The sequence below is a fragment of the Gambusia affinis genome, linkage group LG11, assembly GCF_019740435.1.
Source record: "Gambusia affinis linkage group LG11, SWU_Gaff_1.0, whole genome shotgun sequence".
Lineage (NCBI taxonomy): Eukaryota > Metazoa > Chordata > Actinopteri > Cyprinodontiformes > Poeciliidae > Gambusia > Gambusia affinis.
In genome coordinates this window covers 25,168,039-25,186,792 of record NC_057878.1, presented here as the reverse complement: position 1 = coordinate 25,186,792, position 18,754 = coordinate 25,168,039, and the positions used below count along the sequence as shown (strand labels likewise).

The window sequence follows — 18,754 nt, the reverse complement described above, 5'->3', positions numbered from 1 at the left end:
AGGACGAGAAAAACGTGAGTTTATTTCACCTTTGACCTTCAAGTTGGCAGAGCATTTGGCATTGGCTGCAGCATAAGACACCTCTCCGGTCATGGACACCTTACAGTTGTACAGGATCAGAGTGTGTTTGCCTCCTTCCTCTATGATGTCCACATCCTGTCAAATGAGAAGGGTTTAACTGAGGTCAAGACGGGCTGTGGGTGATTTTAAAACATCTGAGGTGATGAAACAGTAGTGATGCTCACAGAGGAAGGGTTGAGCACTTCTCCGTTCAGCTTCCACTGCCCGTGCATGTCGTCCTCAGAGATCTCAACCTCAAAACGAGCCGTCTCACCATCAAACAGCTCCACGCCGTAAATTGGCCGCACAACCTTGACGTCACGTGCTGGTGGGGAGGAAAGTTATGGAAATACTAAATAAAACAACTAGTGTCATTGAAAATGAGAGGTTGTTAATTTAGGTTCTTCTAGAATTTTATTTTTTGAAAAAGTGATCTGCTTGTTGAATCTTTAATTTAGAGGTCAGTCTTTTCACACCATATTTATTAATGGTTTGTAAAAAAAGTAGCTTTAAGAAATTTAACTTGGGTTTGTTGGATAATAAATATGTAACAATTACCTGATATTACACATTTACAAATCTAACACTTGTGTAATTGCCAGCTAATACTGCAAATCATCTGGATAAAAGCCAAAAACCAGCGACAGTAAAAAAAAAGGAGCATACTTTAAAAACAGTGAGTGACAACACAGTAAAGCTTTGTTATAAACTAAACAAGAACTAGTAATATTGGTGCAAATTTAAAAAAAAGAAAACTGTAGAGATAAAAAACTTATCCTGAAGTTAGATATGTTTTATCATTTCTCTATAATTAGAATTATTTGGGTTTTTTCTGGAGGCACTTTGGGTTATGCATGTTAATATGACTTATTTCCAATTATTTTCTGTGGTGTTTTCACAGATTATAGAACATACGTGTGTCTAAAATACAACAGGAAAAATTAATCATAATGGTTTGTTTTGCAAACAAACCACATAATTTTTGAGGTTTTAATAATTAAAACCTGAAATATCAGATCATGCTCTTTCTCTTTAAGAAATCAGAGCAGAAAGGAGCTCCTTCTTTACCTTCAATCATTATGTTGGCCGATGTTTTGTCTGTTCCACAGTCACATACGTATTTCCCTTGATCATTTTGCGCCACTTTCTTCAGGACCAGAGATCTGCGGGTGCCTTCTGACTTCATGACCAACAACTTGGAGGTAATGACTTCCTTCTCATTGTGATACCAGACCACAGGAACGTCTTTGCTGAGCTCGCAGTCCAGTGACACCTCGTCTTTCTCGGTGGCGGTGTAATCCCGCAGCTTCACCAGGAAGATGGCATCTCCCTCTGACGAGCATATTGAACAGTTTGTTAACAGCTATTTCGTGTTTTATCGTGTTAGTGAACTGAACACTTATTTTATAATATTTTAAAGATTTTGGATTTTCTCACTATTTTAAATTTTGTTTCCAGTAAAAAACATTCATATTTACACATCAATCACTCAAAACAAACTTTTATATCTGATATCTGATAAACAGTAAAATAAAAGGCAATGAGGAAAAACCCAGTAAAGGAGAGCATGCTGTTACCTATGACTGTCAGTTTGGCTGAGGAGTAAATTCCTTTGGCTTCTGCCTTTATCTGGCAGGTATCATCTAGACTCAAACTCCTCATTTCTAGAGTGTGTCTCCTTCCTTCCACGTGCATGAGCACCGTTCGACTCACGTGGAGTTTGACTTCGTTTCGGTACCAAACCACCGGCACGTTCTCGTGAGTCAACTCGATATCAAAGCGCACCGAGTTACCTTCTTTGATTGTTTGGTTCTTAAGTTGCTGCACAAATTTGAGCCTCATGCCTGGAATACAGCAGGTCAGTGCACACAGACAGGAGTGTTTGACGCCATCCAACACTTTGAAGCCACAAACATAGACTGAGCACATAGAGGAGACATGAAGCATGGCCGTTCTTACCTTCCACCGTCAGCTGAGCCGTTGACCTTTTGTCCAATACCTCTATCGAATACTGAGACTCATCATCAAACTCACAGCTGTTTACAATCAGCATGTGTTTCTTTCCATCATCAATTATTTCATATTTAGGGCTGGGGGTGATGATTTCAACCCCCTTAAACCACATGACCTTTGGTATATCCTTAGTGATGGTGCATTCAAACTTAGCCTGTTTCTTTTCGGGCACAGACACATCCTTCAGCGTTTCAACAAAGCCCATTTCGATCTCTGGGAGATGCGAATAATTTAGCCATTATTGACAAAAGCAAAACACAGACGGTTTTTCAGCAGCGCCTCCATTCCACAAGACAAATAGATGCAGGGACTTAAAACAAACAGACCAACCAAGTCAGTGTGTTTGAAACAGGTTTGTACCTTTAACAGTGAGCATGGCACTGGTGACAGCATTCAGAGCCTGGTACGACACTTCTCCAGCCTGATCCAGCTGCACATTCTTCAGTGTAAGGAACCGCTTTCCGGCCTCTGCTTTAATGTCACAAGTCTGAGAAAAAAAAAGTAGGTACATCAAAAATCCTGGAGAGCTTTTTATTAAAAGCAACAATATAACCTTTACCAAATAACGTACCGGAGACCTGGTCAACACCTGGCCTCTGAGTTTCCATTCACCAGGAATATCATGCTCAGATATTTCAGTATCGAAGTGAGCTTCTTCCTTCTCAACCACCTCAACACTGGCAAGAGGCTTCAGGATGTCAGCTTCACGCTCTGAAAATGTAGAAGTTTTTAAATGTTTAGCAAAACTGTTAATTCACAACTTTCAAACTGTTCGAATGTTGAGTCCATGAACAAACCTCCCAGTGTGAGTTTGGCTGTGTATCTTCGATTTTCAACTTCGATGGTGTAATCTGATACATCGTCAGGTTGGCAGTTGTTGATGGTGAGCTTCATGTCCTTTCCGTCTTTGTTGATCTCAACTTTGTCAGAAGGAGCGAGTTCGTTCTCGCCTTTGTACCATTTCCAATTGGGAGTGTCTTTGAACAGCTCGCATTTGAATGTGGCCTTGGACTTTGGTTTCACATGCTGGTCCCTCAGAGGCTTTACCAGCCAGTCTTTGATGATTTCTGCAAAGGGAAGGGTCCCATTATAGGAAGATAGGTCATACCTAAAAACTCCCACATTTAAAAAGATTTCTATGACATTTTTAACATGTATTGCAGAGTCTTGAACATATTGGGTTCAGACAACCATGTTGGATAGTTTGTTTTCTGTCTTGTATGTCCAATCTTTAAAATAATCTGCAATAATTACTGCCATTCCTTGGTATGCTGACGACGTCCAGGTTTGTTGTGTGAAACCTGAAAAAACACTAATTATTCACAGAAGTTAAAGCTCTGTCTTGAAAAGTTTAGCAGCCTGTTCAACCTGTTATTTTAAATATTGAATTCAGGAAACACAAAGAATGGTTAAATACGCTGCTTTACATTTTAGTGCTTCTAGAATTAACTTTTAATCAAGATATATCTCTCATTCACAGACAAGCTACAAGAGCTACTTTTCCTTCATTTGCTTGATTTCACCTACATTCAATTTGTATGGAGAGAAATAATGATCTGGTAATGTATGCAGGAAACTTTCCAGTAATACTTTGAGTACTAAGAACTGGAGCTTTGTGATTGGTTGATTAGATGTTTTACATTTTCTGGTTTTAGTCACTTTACAATCTGTTTTCAATCAAAGACAGAAATCTCTTTGATTTTGGATGCTTCTTTGTATGTAGGTTTTTTTTGTCCTATACTTTAACCACCATTCTTCTATGGTAAATTATATAGTTCTCCTATAACTGTCATGTTAGTGTTTGGAAAATTACCTGCAGACACAAATCGTCTGATTAGTTTGGTAACAAAACTGTCTGCAATTGATCTGAAGATTCCTTCATGCTGCTGATAGCTCACCAATCACTTTGACGGCGGTTGAAGTTTTGACGTCTGCCTGACCATCTACTTCACAGGTGTAGAGGCCTGCATCCTCATCAGTGGCGTTCTGGATGGTCACAGCGTGCTGCATACCAATCACATTAATGGCTACTTTTCCAGCCTTTTTCTTCAGAAGCTCTCCGTTCCGCTTCCACACCACGTCTCTTTCTTTGTTCAGCTCACAGATCAGGTACATTGGTTGACCTTTCATGCATGAGGTCTCAGGTTCCAACTCCTTCAGCCATTTTACAGGGAGCTCTGTGGAGAGAGAAGAGTGTTTCCAATACAATGAGGGAAAGTTCTTCAAGCCACACAAGTCTGAACAGGTTTTAGCTTACCCTCAACTATGAGCTTAGCAGTGCAGGTAATCTCCTTTCCAGCATTTTTGGCCACACAGGTATAGTCTCCAGTGTCGGACAGCTGGACATCAATGATGTGCAGCTTCCGATCTTTGCCATCAGAGATGAACTTGTGCTTGGGACTCTCACGCAGGTTGCTGTCATCCTTCATCCAGGATGTGACGGCCGTAGAGGGTGTAACCTCACACTCAAACACAGCCGATGAGCCGATGGATTCAGCCTCTTGCAGCACAATGTCTTGAATCTTCTTCACAAACTTCAAAGCTACAGGTTTGAGCTTGAAGCCTGCAAATGGTTCCTCTGGTGGTGTTGGACCTTTTCCACCGGGTTTCATACCCCGACCCCTTCCCCCATCACCAGGAGAGGGAGTTTGTCTTGCTGCAGAATCAGAAATAAAAACTTTTTCAATTAGTTTCAGGTATTGGAGTGGATGAAGAATGAATCAAAGCATTTTACCCAAAGTCATGTTTCAGACATAAAATATGCCGTAGGTTTAAAGTTCTACTGTTAGAAGAGCACAAAAAGTTTCGTTAAGACTTAAGATGAAGCAGAACTAATTAGTTTCAGGTATACGAATGGAGGAACAACAAGACAAAACATTTGACACAAAGTCATTTTTCAGACATAAAATAAGTAGTAGGTTTAAATTCCCACTGTTAGAAGAACACAGAAAAGACTTAAGATGAAACAAGATCAGTTATGACAAGGCTGAAGAGTCCAAACACAGAATCACAGTCACAGAACAGATATAACCAGGTCAACCAAAGCACAGACAAAGATAGCAAAAAATATTAAATGAAGTTCACCTAACAGCTGATTTCCATGCATTGTCTGAGGTGAAAATCTTAAAAATCTTAAAATGTCCACCTGAATTTTAACAAATATACACTCAGTTACTTACCTTTAGCTACACAGTACTTTTGATTCATTGCAGTTTTTTTTCATTTTAAATTATTTTACCTGTCAACACCAGCAGTCTCTCATCAGTATATCAATTATATGAATAAAATCTGTCAATACCCTAACAAATATGTGCTGCAAATTTTTCCCTGTCGGACCGATTTGCAAATGAAGAAAAGCAAGTTTAATTTCCAGCCATATTTCTTGTCATCAGAAAGCGATAATGATTAGACATAAAGACCGAGGCAAAACACCAAACAGGTTGGCAACAGCAGACGGAACAAAGACAATTTGCTCCAGACATTAGCGCATGCAGTTTTTTGCACCAATGGGGTTTTACATCAGTAAAATCCTCACCCCCAAATCCTCTGCCTCTTCCTTTCGAAGGTTCGTCACTTGGTTTTCCATCTGAACAGGAAGCAATAAGACAAGTTTTAAGACCACCTCTTAGATCTCCTGTTGGATAGTACAGTTCCAGCAGACGCCAAGAAAAAAAAACATGTAAACATTTCTAATAACAGACATGGGAATATGAGACGTCACATGTGACCAGAGACTTGAAAGACCTGGAAGATGAAATGGAAACATAATGGGACAAAATGCTTGAAAGGACATTTGCTTAGACAGCAAAGACAAATGAAATCTACAGCAGCAAAGACAAACAGACAAACATCTGTTCTGCAATTGGGAAGACTGGATATGATCAATGAAAAGATGAAAACAATACAGCAGATGGGATGATGGATCGACACAACTGACATACACACAGATGAATTCATCAGCATGAGATGAAAAAGTGGATAAAGTGATCAAAGAAGATGTGATGAAGATTAGATGAGAAATCTGGGATGGGATGAAGGCGCTCCAGAACCAGCTGGAAGAGTTTGCTCGTCTCACCTCGTCTGGCACCAGGCATACCCGGAGTCTCAAGGGCCCCATCCACCTCTTCACCTTCCCAGTCCTCTGATGGAACAAGATCCCAGCCCCAGGATTCCTCCTCAACCTCACCTTCTTCAGGCTCATTTTCAAAGACCTCCTCCTCAGGCTGAGTTGTCACCCTCTTCATTTGCACAGCTCCAGGAGAAATCTCCTTCAAAAGGGGGATCCGATCTTTATCAGGCTTTTCTGATTCTGAGACCTCTTTCACTGATGGCTTCTTGGGAACCTTTTTGAGTGTTATGGCTTCAACTGAGTCTTTGGGGGAAACAGCTTTTGGGATTTCTTTGACTTTTTCAGAACTTGGCTTTCTCTCAGCTGGAACTTTCTCCAAGTCTTTCTGCTTCTCCACCTTAGACGGTGGAATCTTTTTTAGCTCAATCTTCTTCGGCTCCTCAACAGGCTTTGTGGGCTTTTTGTCTTCTGCTTTCTCTGTACTGACCATGGGAGAAGGAGTCTTTTTGAGTTCAACATCCTTCTTTAACACATCAGATGGTTTTGCTGGGAACTTCTCTGCTTCAGTAGATGAGATCTTCTCTTTAAGACCTGTAGGACTTGGTTTCTTGGCTGGAACAAACGGTTCCTCCTTCTTCACAGGTTTCTGTTTCTCTGTATCTTTTATGTCTTTGGTTGTCTTGTCTGGCACCTTTGTGTCCACAGGCTTCTTTATCTGTTCATCAGGGACTTTTTCTGGCTTAGTGACTTTGGTGAAAGGCTTCAAAACAACCTGCTCTTCCTTTTCCTTTGGTTTGGGAATGAGTTTAGGTTTAACTTTAGGTTTATCAGTTGCTGTTGTTTCTTCATCCTTAGGTACTTGATCATCCTTTTTCTTTTGTGGTAGTTCTGGTTGGGATTTGGTAATATCCGGACTTGTGTCAGAACTTGTCAAAGAAACATCTTCGTCTTCTTTGTTTTTTAGAGCTGATGTAGGTTGATCTTTGAGCAACATCTCACCCAATTTAAAAGGAGAGCGCTCAGTATCTGTCTTTGCCCGACCTTCATCTTCAGTCTTTGCTTGTTCGGATGCTTCTTTTTTGGTGGGTTTCTCAAAAGGTTTCAATGTCACAACTTCTGGTTCTTCATCTTTCTTTGGTAATTTCTTGATTTTCTTCTTCGATAAATCTGGCTCAGCATCTCCTTCCTTTGGTGCCTTTGTGGTTCTGGTCCACTTAGATTTCTCTTCTTCCTCTGGCTGTTCAGGTTTTTCTGTTTGACCAGCTTTAGATGGCTCCTCGGCAGGAACGGAAACTCTTTCAGGTTTTCCAAGTGGGATTACCTCTCGATCTTCTCTCTCTTGAGTCTTCTGGGCTCTCAGTTCTCTGTCATGTTGTTTCGTCATTTCAGTTTTATCCTTTGAAATTTCCTTTTCAAGTTCTTTAGGCTTACTTGGAACCTGTTTTAGTTTGATCTGCTCTTGCTCTTGTTCTAACTTTCCAGGCTTTTCAAATGGTTTTAGTTTCACAGATTCTTGTTGCTCCTCTGTCTTCGGTAGTTTCTTTATTTTCTTCTTATCTACACTGGGAACCTCGGGTTCCTCTTCTTTCTTGGGTTTTGTGGTTCTTGTCCAACCTTCTTTCTCTGTTGTTTGGACAATTTTAATTGTTCCAGTCTCCTCAATTTGACTCAGTTGAATTGTTTCCTGTTCTGCTGTAAAGACTCGTTCAGTTCTTCCAAGGGTTATGATCTCCCGCTCTTCTCTATCAAAAAGTCCCCTCACTGATAGTTCTGGATCATGATGTCTTATCACTTCTGCTTTATGAGTTACAACCTGTTTCTCAGGCTCTGGAGGTTTTACTGGAACCTTCTTCAGCTGAATGGTCTCAATTTCTGGCTCTTTCTCTTTGGGTTTTATGGCCATTTTACTCTTTAGTTTAGGAACCACAGTTGTTTTCTCCTCCTCAATGGGAATTTTACCCTTTTGCTTAAGAGTTGGCACTGTGGTTGAGGGAGTAAAAACATCTTTTATGACACTCACATTTAAACATGTAAAAACATCCTTTGGATGACACATTTGTTTTTTACAACACAAAGATCACACATCACAGCAACACCGAAAGGATTATTTTTAAAGGTTTATGAATAAAACCTTTAAAATAATAAGTTGAGTGGTTTTACTGTTAAAAGAAATTCACTTTTTTATACCTTTAGTTGGTCCAGGAGCTGAAACTGGTTCCTTGTCTGCAAAAATTTAAACAAGACCAATTGTAAGCGAACACTGTACACACAAAAGCCACATTTAAAACCAAAGACAGAGGAAGACAAAGACAATCTCAGATTTGGTCCATTGAACATCCTTTTTTGTTGCACTCTGGAACTCTCTATTACATTCATTGGTCTCATAAGACAGATATTTATGATGTGAAAGACTGCAAAAACGTTGTGCAGACAACATCACACAGTAAAGACAGTAAGTTAAAGAAATCAAACAATAACATTTTCTGAATCAAAAGAGGAAAATGTCAAACACAGATGAAGGAAGACAAAGAAAAGAAACTTTACCTTCAGGTGGAGAAATCCTTTCGGAAATGGTGGTAGGTTCAGCCTTTACACTGGGCTCAGAAGGTTTCTTCTCCACTGCAACTGGAGCTACAAGAACGCCAACTGTATTAAATCACTGACAATGATCCACTCAACAAACAACAACTGAATAAAACAGACAATCTTAAAGATGTGACTGCTGCTATGACCAACAGATTTGACTTGGGACAAACAGAGATGGAGATAAGAATGACAAACAGAAGAAACTACCTTCTGGAGAAACTACTTTTTCTGCTGGTTGTTCTCTTGATAGTGGAGAGGGTTTCTTTTCTTCTGGAGGAGACACTTGAGTACAAGATACCACAAAAAACATGAAGACCAACATATCAAAAGATGCAAAGGTGACAACACATTACAAAAAGCGACATATCAAGAGTTAAGAAAACAATTCAGAGACTCAAGACTGAATAAGCTACCTGCAGGAGGAGCAACTTTGGGTGAAGTAGCTGCTGATACAGATACAGATGGTTTCTTCTCCTCTGGAGGAAATAATAAATAAGATGCAAGATAACGACCAGGACAATAGCAAGGCCACAAGGACACTGACAAAAGCAGTGAAAAGTTGCATAAGATAAGACAACAAATACAATGAAACTAAAGAAAACAGGAGTTTTGTTTATCCTCCAACCAATAAATGAATCAGACACAGACAGAAGCTGACAACATAAAATATTAAGAGAGAAAAAAACTACCTGCAGGAGGAGAAACCTTTTGAGGAGGAACTGAGGGCTTTGGCTCTGGTGATGGTTTCTTCCCTTCTGGGGAGATAATTTGGGATTACATCCAGCTCATAATAAAGATAAGAATTAAGATCGTAAAGAAAATACTGGAACCACTAAAAACATGAAAAAAATACTTGACGAGTTAAGAGACAGTGTCAACACCAATTTACATAAAGACAAACCTGGATGACCTTTAAAGTCAGCAAAGAAGATGAACACATAAACCAATCAGACTACCTGCTGGAGTAACTTTCTGAGGAAGAGGAGGAGGAGGAGCAGGAGTGGGTGGTGAAGGCTTTGGTTCTGGTGCTGCTTTCTTCTCTGAAGGAGATAATTTGACAATACACCCAAGTAATGATCAAGAAAAAACTAAGCTTGAAAAGCACATAGTGGCACAACGTAAAAGACAATCTGGGGACATGTTAAGAAATGATATCAACATAAATATACATGAAGACAAACATGGCTGACTCATGATGCCAGCAAGAAGAAACACATGAACAAATTAGACTACCTGCAGAAGGAGTAACTTTCTGAGGTGGAGCAGGAGGTGACGGCTTTGCTTCTGGTGCAGAAGGTTTCTTGTCCTCTGAAGGAGATAGTTTGGGAATACACCCGAGTCAAAAGCACAAACTGGCACAACTTAAACTCGACAATTGGAGCACATATTAGGAGATGGTATCAACATAAATGGACATAAAGACAAACATAGCTGACTCATGAATGCCAGCAAGAAAAATGAACACATGAAGAAATTAGACTACCTGTAGAAGGAGTAATTTTCTGAGTTGTAGGAAGTGAAGGCTTTGCTTCTGGTGCAGAAGGTTTCTTCTCTTCTGGAGTAGATAATTTGGGAAAACACCCATTACGATCAAGCAAACACTAAGCTTGTAAAGCACGTTCCTGCACAACTGCACACATGATAATCCATGGGGATATTGAGACATGGTTTCAACATAAAGGGACACGAAAACAAACATGGCTGACTCATGAATGCCAGCAAGAAAAAGAAACACATGGACCAAGAACTACCTGTAGGAGGAGTAACTTTAGGAGGAGAAGGAGGTGAGGGCTTTTGTCCTGGTGCAGAAGGTTTCTTCTCCTCTGGAGGAAATAATTTGGGAATAAACCCGTTATGATCTAGAAAACACGTTGGACATCAAGTGCTGGCAAAATTTAAAACATGATAATCCATGGGCGTATTAATTAAGAGATGGCATCAATATAAAGGGACATAAACATGGCTGACTCATGAATGCCAGCAAGAAACACACAAATCAACCAACCTATAGGAGGAGTAACTTTAGGAGGAGGAGGTGAAGGCTTTGGTTCTGGTGCAGAAAGTTTCCTCTCCTCTGAGAGAGATAATTTGAAAATGTCATGATCATTACGATCAAGAAAACATTAAGCTTGGCCATCATCAAACAGGTTAAGAGATGGCATCAACACAGTTGGACATACAGACAAACATGGCTGACTAATGGATGCCATCAAGAAACGCATAAATCAAGCACTACCTGCTGGAGCAGTAACTTTAGGAGGAGCAGGAGGTTGTGTAGGCTTTAGTTCTGGTTCAGAAGGTTTCTTCTCCTCTGAAGGTGATAATGTTGGAATATACCAGAGTCATGTTCAAGAAAACATTAAGCTTATACAAGCACATACAAGACAAACATGGCTGACTCATAAATGCCAGCAAGAAAATGAAACATGTGAACCAATTGAAGTACCTGCAGGAGGAGTAACTTTTGGAGGATATGAAGGCTTTGGTGCTGGTGCAGAAGGTTTCTTCACTTCAGGAGGAGACACTTTGAAATAAAAGATACCAAGATCACAACTAAGCCATTGTTATGTTCAAAAAGGACTAAGACAAGAAGCTGGTGCAGATATTAGATAGTCCAATCTGCACCAACAAGAATGATAAAAAAAAAAAGAAAAACTAAAGATTTAAACAAAAAAGAGTTTTTCCTAAGACATACATTCTCAACAATACAAAAACAAGACACACAAACTAATCTAATCTTTTCAAGGTTAGATTAGTATAACACGTACCCTATTCCAACATTATGCTGGAATATTCTAAATATAACAAATGCATTTCAAGAGTTTGATCTTAAGCGATCAAATTTACAAGAATACCTTTCTCAAGAGTTTGCAGAGTCTTCAATGTAAGGGTTTCCTCTTTCATATCTTCTCTTCTTTGAGATTTTCTTTCAGTGGTTGTAGCTCCATCTGAATAATCAGTCTCAAAGAAGATTTCTTTTGATTTTGGATGTGATGGCTTTGTAGATGAAACACTTTGATGCTCAGGGACTCGAGATGTCTTCAGCGGTCCAGCTTGAGATTTCTCAGGTTGGATCACGGTTTCTGTTGGTACTTTCTCTTTAGAGTCAGCAGCAGTTTCGGAAAGAGATTCATCATACTTCTTTGTAATTTCTTCCTTGGTTTCTAGATGCTTTGCTGAAACTAAAGTATCTGTTCTATGCTCTGTAGCTGAATAAAAACTAGACTTCTGTTCTTTTTTGTCTTGAGTTTTAATGAAAGAGTCTTTCTTATCTTTAACTAGAGAAACGTCTATGTTTGTTGGACTAACTGCAGGTTGCGTTCTGGGCTCTTTTGATAAAAGCTCAGTTTCACTTAGAGGTGGGGAAACTGAGATCACAGATTCAATTTTCATTTCCCTCAAAACTTTAATGTCTTCTAGTTTTTCATACTCATATTCTTCAGTGTATCTCAAATATTTAGACTCTGTCACTTCATGATCTTTTCTGAACCTTGTAGGAACTTCGGTTTTCTCCATTTGTTTTCCCCTCTGGTATAAAGTTCTGTCATCTCTTACAACTGACTCCTCGTGTTTTAATCTTCTTTCAGATCTTTGAGCTTCTTGCTTGAGTTCAACAGTTGTTGGAGTCAAACTTTCTTCAGGAACAAACCTCTTAATGTCTTCAACCACAACTGTTTGTTGTTTTAGGTCATTCTCCAGACGAACTGAGACATTTTTGGAGACATCACCCAAGATTGAAGAAATGCACCATGAAGCGGTGGCCAAGAACCAAACATATAAAAAAGATCAGGACAGAAACACATAGATATTAGTATATTAATGTCTAACTATGCATTTACACTTAAGCCTAACAGGTAACCTCTTGAGATTCTAAAGCATTTTTTATCATATTTGGCTACTGTTCACACCTTATGCTTTGGTGTGGTTCGATCTTTGATAACTTCCATGAGCTTTACAAATGTGACAGATAAAAGATGCGGCAAAAATGACAAGAAATCTTAAGACAACACATTAGAAGGTCAAGATAAGTAAAGATTAGTTGATAAGATCTTTGAAATCTTCAAGTAGACATATCTACCTTGTTGCTGAGGTTTTTCAGCCTTGTCATGTTGCTGTGGGGCTCTGTAACCTGGAGGGGTCTTCACTATTTCAACCTGTGGAGCTTCTGTTTTACTCTTTAGGTCTGATGGTGGCTCCTTAACCTTCATTTCCTCTATAACCTTCTTTGGTGTTTCTGGAACTTTTTTGGAAACAATCAAAATCTTCTCTGGTTCCTGTAAAACTTTCTTTTCTTTTGGTTTTTCTGGAATCATCTTTTGTGTTTCAGGGAACCTTTTGGGAAGCTCTTGACCCCATATTATCTCCTCTTCTGCCTTTTCTGGGACCTTGGATGGTGCTTCAGAAACCATCTTTGGTGATTCAGTAATCGTCTTCATTTTTTCTGGAACCTTTGTCTGTGTTTCTGGAACCTTTTTGGGAACCTCTTGATGCCTTTTTATTTCCCCTTCTGACTTTTCTGAAACCTTGGCTGGTGCTTCAGAAACCACCTTTGGTGTTTCAATAACCATCGTTGTTTTTTCTGTAATCTTTGTCTGTGTTTCTGGAACCATTTTTGTTGCATCAGGGACCCTCTCCATTTCTCTTGGCATTTTGGCTTCATCAAACGTTTTAGGAAACTTGATGACCTTCTCCACTTCTTCAAAAGCCTTCTTATTTTTTTCTCCAAACTTTGGCTCTTCTTGTATTTCAGGGGTGAACTTCAGAACCTCTGGCTCACTCCTGGCAACCAATGGGGATGGTTTTCCAGTAACGTCAAGCTCCTTTCTTTCTGAGGCAACTTAGAAGAACAGTAATTACAAGGTAAATATTTTAAAGAGTTTAAGTCACACTCTGACGAGTGCTAAGCATTTTGAAAGATTATGTATTCCAGAGAAACTACCATAAAAGAGAGTAAAAGACAAAACCAGCAGATCATTTAACACGCAGTTTGACCTCTGGAGTACCTTTAACTGGAGCAGCTTCAGTCCAGAGTGGAAGGATTTTAGATTCAGGTGTTTGGACCACTGCTTTCTCTGGTCTGGTTACATCTTTTACTTAAAGAACATTTGTCTTGGTTAGTACAAAGGTAACAATCAAGGTAATCAAAGATTACACTCTAAGCGAGTGAATTCAAAGACCTAAGTACAAGAGGAAATAACAGCAGAAGAAAAGGTCAGAGATGAGTACCTTCAGCTGGTCGGCGTTCTGGTGCTGATGGTGCAACCACAGCTGCTGATGGCTGGACTAAAGGTTCTTCTGCCTTTGGTACCACTGGTGCTTTAAAGAACATTTAAACAACAGCTTTAAAGACTGCAGCACACTCTGCTGAGTGCATTAAGCAGAGACACAAACAGGACAGCCAGTTTCACAAAACAAGATTCCCATCTCAACACATTTATAAGAAATTCAAACTGGACAAACATTGTGGTTCCAGTACCTCTTGGTAAGATCTCCTCAGGCTTAGGAGGAGCGATTCTCTCAGCGACTGGATGGTCTTTGGCCTCCACTGGTTTGGTTACAGCTGGGACTTTGGAGAACATTAAAAATAATCCCATCTTTACACAGAGTTAATCATAAATGTTTTGTTTCAAGCAAGAAGAGAGTATTTTAAAGAGAGGAAGAAGATTTGTTTTGTTGAAATCTGAAACTTGTGTGAGGACAACACCGGAGAAGTTGGTCTAATCAAGAGGTTAGCAGCAAATAATATGCAACACAAAATCATGTTAATATGAAAATAAAACAAGTCAAGGGTTAAGTGGTTTTTCTGCTCGATCATTCACTCTTTTACCTCTTGGTTCAGAAACTGCAGGAGTTTTCTTGGCAGGTTTTACTTCTGGTGCTTCAGTCACTTTAGGTTCAGGTACCTCTGGCTTCTGAAGCTGTCGTTTTGGTTGTGGAGGAACCTTTTCTGGTTCTTTTGGCTTGGGTTCAGGCTTTGGTTCGGTGAATACTTCAGATTCAACAAAGAAACACTTGAGTCACAAAAAATACCCAAGAGTTTAAAGAGTGAAGGAAGTAAAAGACAATTGATCAAGATCATGAAATACAGACAGACAGTTGACTGATGGACATGTATCAAGAACACAATGCTCTTCAAGCACTGGAAGAACAATGAATAAATGTATTCAAAGAGCCAACAAGAAAATCATCCAAAATTATGGCTTGTTCAATTAAAGAAATTAAATATATCAGCAATTGCAAAAGTTCTGGAAGCCATTTACTGAAGAAATTCCCTGTTTAATCATCATGTCTATAATTATTGTGTTTAAAATGTGGTGTGTTAAAGGCTCCTGGAAGTGCTTTTGGTACTTTTGTAGAATTAAGGAATATTCTGAGCCATTTTGATCCAAAAAATGAAGAATTAGAGCCAATAAAGACTCACTCAGACAAGATACAAGAAACTATAAGAAAACATTCACAAACATTACCTTGTGATACTGTCGGTTCTTCTCGCTGAGGAGTTGTGAAAGTATCAGGCCGTGGCTTCTTTACCTCAGGTTCTTTAAAACATTATTATGAAGTTCAGTTTTCTGACCACAACAAACACCAACGAGAAGACTTTTCCATGTACACACAAATAATTAAAGTCTGACAAACCAACATGAGAACACAGAACAGAAATGAGATACAACAATGATGGGTAAAGAGTTTGGTATTTACAAATACCTGTGACAGCAGGTGGGTGTAGAGCTTCACGCTCAGATGGTTTCTCTTCTGGCTTCCTGTAAATCTCGTGAACTTTAAAAGATGAAGAAAGTTTGGTTTAAAAGCCAGACAGTTAGGCTGGGCAGTCTGCTTCCTGCTATCTACAGAGCAGAAAGCTTCAGTCTGGGTTAATAAGAGCATAAGAGGAGGAGCATGTCAAGAAGAACAAACCATTAATAAGAGGAGACAAAAACAGACTAAAGATCCACCACAAACACCACAGACCACATGTTAAAACTACAGTTAAGATCTATAAGAAAAAGCCTCTACAAGCATCAGCAGGGATTAAAAAGGTAAAGAGACAAACATTGAGGTTAGTAGATTTTGATTTGTTTTTTTTTTTGTTTGTTTTGGTTCAGCCCGAGCTCTAGGAGTATTGCAGAATAGCTTTAAAGCTGTTATACCTGAAGTGATTTCCTCTCTGACTTCAGTACGGCCAATGTATTCTTCCGCAGCTTTTTTCTCTTCTGACAGAGGAGAAAAGAGAACTTAGAGAGAAAAGAAGACCCGACCATAGCACTGCTTTAATAACAAGGTGACATTAATGATCAAGAAATCAACAGAGCAACAAAATGGCAGGACACATGAAGACCAAAACCAGTTCAAAACAGACAAACCATGAGAAGACGGCTGATGTGTAAATAAAGGAGTGAACAACGCTGATACCTGAGACGGAGGCGTACCGAACCGAAACCGTTTCTTCTTCAACCGTCAGACTCTTAAACTCTACAGGAAACCATTAAACGATAATCAGCTGTTACAGATCACAGGTTCATTCACTGAGATCTTGTTTCTGTGCAGATGAGGACCATGGCAACATTTTTCTGGACTAATTTAAATGTTTTTTGCATTTCTGGAATTCATGACTAAAATTTTTGCTTTGGATTGTTTTGAATAGTCCCTATGATTGTATTAAAAATCACAACAGAATTTATTTTTAATGTTTAACCTCAAATTTCTACATTTATGATTCCAAATGTATCTGATAACACTTAATATTTCATACTTTCTTTTTACTGATTTGCACTTCATTATCTTTTAACAGACTTGTATTAATGAAACTAAATTGAATTGAAATAATTTTTGTTGGAATATCAAGATTAACCTGCAGAATTTTTCAACTCAGCCATGATCCTCCTCTGCAAAACAGATCGTTCTCAGTTGAATTTGAGATATACTTATTTCTTTATTTGCGAGTTAAAATTTATTCCACGGCACTTCAGACAGGAGGATGTAATGAAATAGTTAATGTTCTGGGAATTTATCAGGATCACACTGTTATTTGGGATGAAAGTTAAAGGATGGAGATGAAGGAGATGATGGAGATGACGATGATTTTGATGATTAAATGTAGCGATGAAATGTTTTGATGGACCTGATGAAGGTTCATAGATTCAAACAACACTAGTGCTCTTTTAAAGCTCCATATTTGTTGTACCTTTGACTTCAAATTGTTCCTTGTGGTGATAAAATTCGGAGGATTCTTTTGACAGAGAAAAGAAAAAGGTGAACGAAGGAGGCGAAACAGACGCTAAGTGAAAAATGTTCCTGTTTGTCCCAGACTCACCTTGGGAAATGATCATGGATCCCATGTCTGGGAGCTGAACTGATGAATCTGGGATGTCTGAAGGTGCATTAATGAAAGCGTGATTAAATTTCAAATTAACTGAGATTTCATTTTTTAAATGTGGGAGGACAAATTTTTCCATACCACTATGTAACCAGAATGAAGTGGTTGTACATTATTAGCTTTACCAAGTTTAATAAACCAAAGTTTATTTTGAAACTACTCACCCTGAGGAACCTTTCCTAATACAACTTCTGTGAAAAAATAGGTAGACGGATGTAATTATATATGTGAATGGGTGCAAATGTTTCTGATAGCTGCTGTCGGCTAAAACAACAGACCTTTGCCTGAGAGGTAAAGCTCGGCGGTGCTTCGAGCTTCTCCCATTGGCTCCAGGCGAGCGATCACGGAGTAAACGCCTGGCAGGTGAAGACATTAAAGTTCTGTTTTACTCCATATTTAGGGCTCAGCAACTGATTCAAATAATTTTTGTTTGATGCTGTATAGAGATTGTGTACTTTGTACAGTTTTTTGTAACATGGTTCAATAAGAACTCTTGGCTCTGATGGAGTAGGTATGAACAGAAGAAACTTCTGTGTTTCTGTTTGTCAGAAACGTTCCTCCAGAGGAAAAAGAAGGTAAATCTTTTTGACAAACCTTCGTCCTCTGCTGTCACGTTGTGGATCGTCATAAAGTGCCGTTGGCCTTCTGTCCTGAAGTTATATTTGGGGCTTTCTTTGAGCTCCCACGAGTCTTTGTACCACGTAACGGTTGCGTTGTCAAAGGACAACTCACACTCGAAGGTGGCGGAGTGACGTTCGCTGACTTCGATGTTTCGGATGCGTTTAGTAAACTGAATTTGGTCGGCTAAAATCAGACAATTAAAGATGACATTTAATTTTAAAGAGTTGTGTTTTGTCTGAAGTTATCAAAGTGTCACATTTGATCTTTTCTTCTTTGTAGGACAATATACTACGAACAAACAACACAGAAAGAAAAACTGCAGGACATCCAGCAGATTTAAAGAGGTTAGTCTAGTTGTGTTTGACTCACCTGGTTTGTAATCAGCTCCTGATGAGGAAATAAAGCATCGGTGCATGAGGACACACTACAAACACATAGAATGGCCTCCAGCAAGGAGAGGACATGGAAAACACTCTTACCTGTTACGGTGAGTTTGGCGTTGGAGATGTGAGGACCACACACCACACGGAAGTTTCCCTCATCTTTGACCTGGCAGTTCTTAATCCTCAGATAGTGGCGGTCGCCCACACTGCTGATCTCGTATTTATCACTGTTCTCCAGTTTCTGCGTTCCCTTGTACCAGGTCAGAGAGATCTCTGGGTAGTTGATCTGGATCTCGCACTCAAACGTTGCTGTTTGGTTCTCGATGGCTGTCTGGTCAGAGATGTCTTCCATCACAGACACAGGCTAAGGACAAAAACATCAATTATCATCATTTCTATTTATTATTGGTTTTTCATCTACATGGAACCTTGGTCATGTAGTGGAGTGAAACAGCTGTGTTACTACAAGCAGCTATTTGTTCTCAAATAGGTTTTGGCCTTTACCTCCGTGTCGACACGTCCCTCCAGCTGCTGGATTAGCCTGGCCATGTCCTCCTCTTCAACCCGACCACCATGTTCCACCTCCTGCCACAGGGGTATAAGGCTATTAATACAATACCTTCACAAGATAATGACCTATATTATTGT

The 18,754-nt window shown here is 39.3% G+C and overlaps 1 protein-coding gene across 1 annotated transcript in view; it reads right to left on the bottom strand.

Moving 5' to 3' along the window:
- ttn.1 (titin, tandem duplicate 1) overlaps window positions 1-18,754 on the bottom strand; it is a 156,296-nt gene that overhangs the window by 88,647 nt on the left and 48,895 nt on the right. The window contains exons 57-98 of the mRNA XM_044132734.1: window positions 18,611-18,691; window positions 18,203-18,470; window positions 18,093-18,110; window positions 17,697-17,906; window positions 17,381-17,458; window positions 17,267-17,293; window positions 17,040-17,096; window positions 16,911-16,955; window positions 16,139-16,198; window positions 15,877-15,939; window positions 15,434-15,505; window positions 15,196-15,267; window positions 14,556-14,717; window positions 14,205-14,294; window positions 13,955-14,044; window positions 13,732-13,821; window positions 12,807-13,565; window positions 11,584-12,432; window positions 11,175-11,252; window positions 10,965-11,039; window positions 10,734-10,802; window positions 10,480-10,551; window positions 10,212-10,283; window positions 9,962-10,036; window positions 9,685-9,768; window positions 9,418-9,483; window positions 9,142-9,204; window positions 8,936-9,010; window positions 8,687-8,773; window positions 8,330-8,365; window positions 6,149-8,122; window positions 5,609-5,659; window positions 4,331-4,729; window positions 3,972-4,250; window positions 2,871-3,140; window positions 2,645-2,784; window positions 2,434-2,560; window positions 2,020-2,286; window positions 1,638-1,904; window positions 1,129-1,392; window positions 246-385; window positions 30-156 (exon numbers count right to left, since the gene is read on the bottom strand). Coding sequence (XP_043988669.1) covers window positions 30-156; window positions 246-385; window positions 1,129-1,392; window positions 1,638-1,904; window positions 2,020-2,286; window positions 2,434-2,560; window positions 2,645-2,784; window positions 2,871-3,140; window positions 3,972-4,250; window positions 4,331-4,729; window positions 5,609-5,659; window positions 6,149-8,122; window positions 8,330-8,365; window positions 8,687-8,773; window positions 8,936-9,010; window positions 9,142-9,204; window positions 9,418-9,483; window positions 9,685-9,768; window positions 9,962-10,036; window positions 10,212-10,283; window positions 10,480-10,551; window positions 10,734-10,802; window positions 10,965-11,039; window positions 11,175-11,252; window positions 11,584-12,432; window positions 12,807-13,565; window positions 13,732-13,821; window positions 13,955-14,044; window positions 14,205-14,294; window positions 14,556-14,717; window positions 15,196-15,267; window positions 15,434-15,505; window positions 15,877-15,939; window positions 16,139-16,198; window positions 16,911-16,955; window positions 17,040-17,096; window positions 17,267-17,293; window positions 17,381-17,458; window positions 17,697-17,906; window positions 18,093-18,110; window positions 18,203-18,470; window positions 18,611-18,691 — 8,248 coding nt within the window. The remainder of the gene's footprint in view (window positions 1-29; window positions 157-245; window positions 386-1,128; window positions 1,393-1,637; window positions 1,905-2,019; window positions 2,287-2,433; window positions 2,561-2,644; window positions 2,785-2,870; window positions 3,141-3,971; window positions 4,251-4,330; window positions 4,730-5,608; window positions 5,660-6,148; window positions 8,123-8,329; window positions 8,366-8,686; window positions 8,774-8,935; window positions 9,011-9,141; window positions 9,205-9,417; window positions 9,484-9,684; window positions 9,769-9,961; window positions 10,037-10,211; window positions 10,284-10,479; window positions 10,552-10,733; window positions 10,803-10,964; window positions 11,040-11,174; window positions 11,253-11,583; window positions 12,433-12,806; window positions 13,566-13,731; window positions 13,822-13,954; window positions 14,045-14,204; window positions 14,295-14,555; window positions 14,718-15,195; window positions 15,268-15,433; window positions 15,506-15,876; window positions 15,940-16,138; window positions 16,199-16,910; window positions 16,956-17,039; window positions 17,097-17,266; window positions 17,294-17,380; window positions 17,459-17,696; window positions 17,907-18,092; window positions 18,111-18,202; window positions 18,471-18,610; window positions 18,692-18,754) is intronic.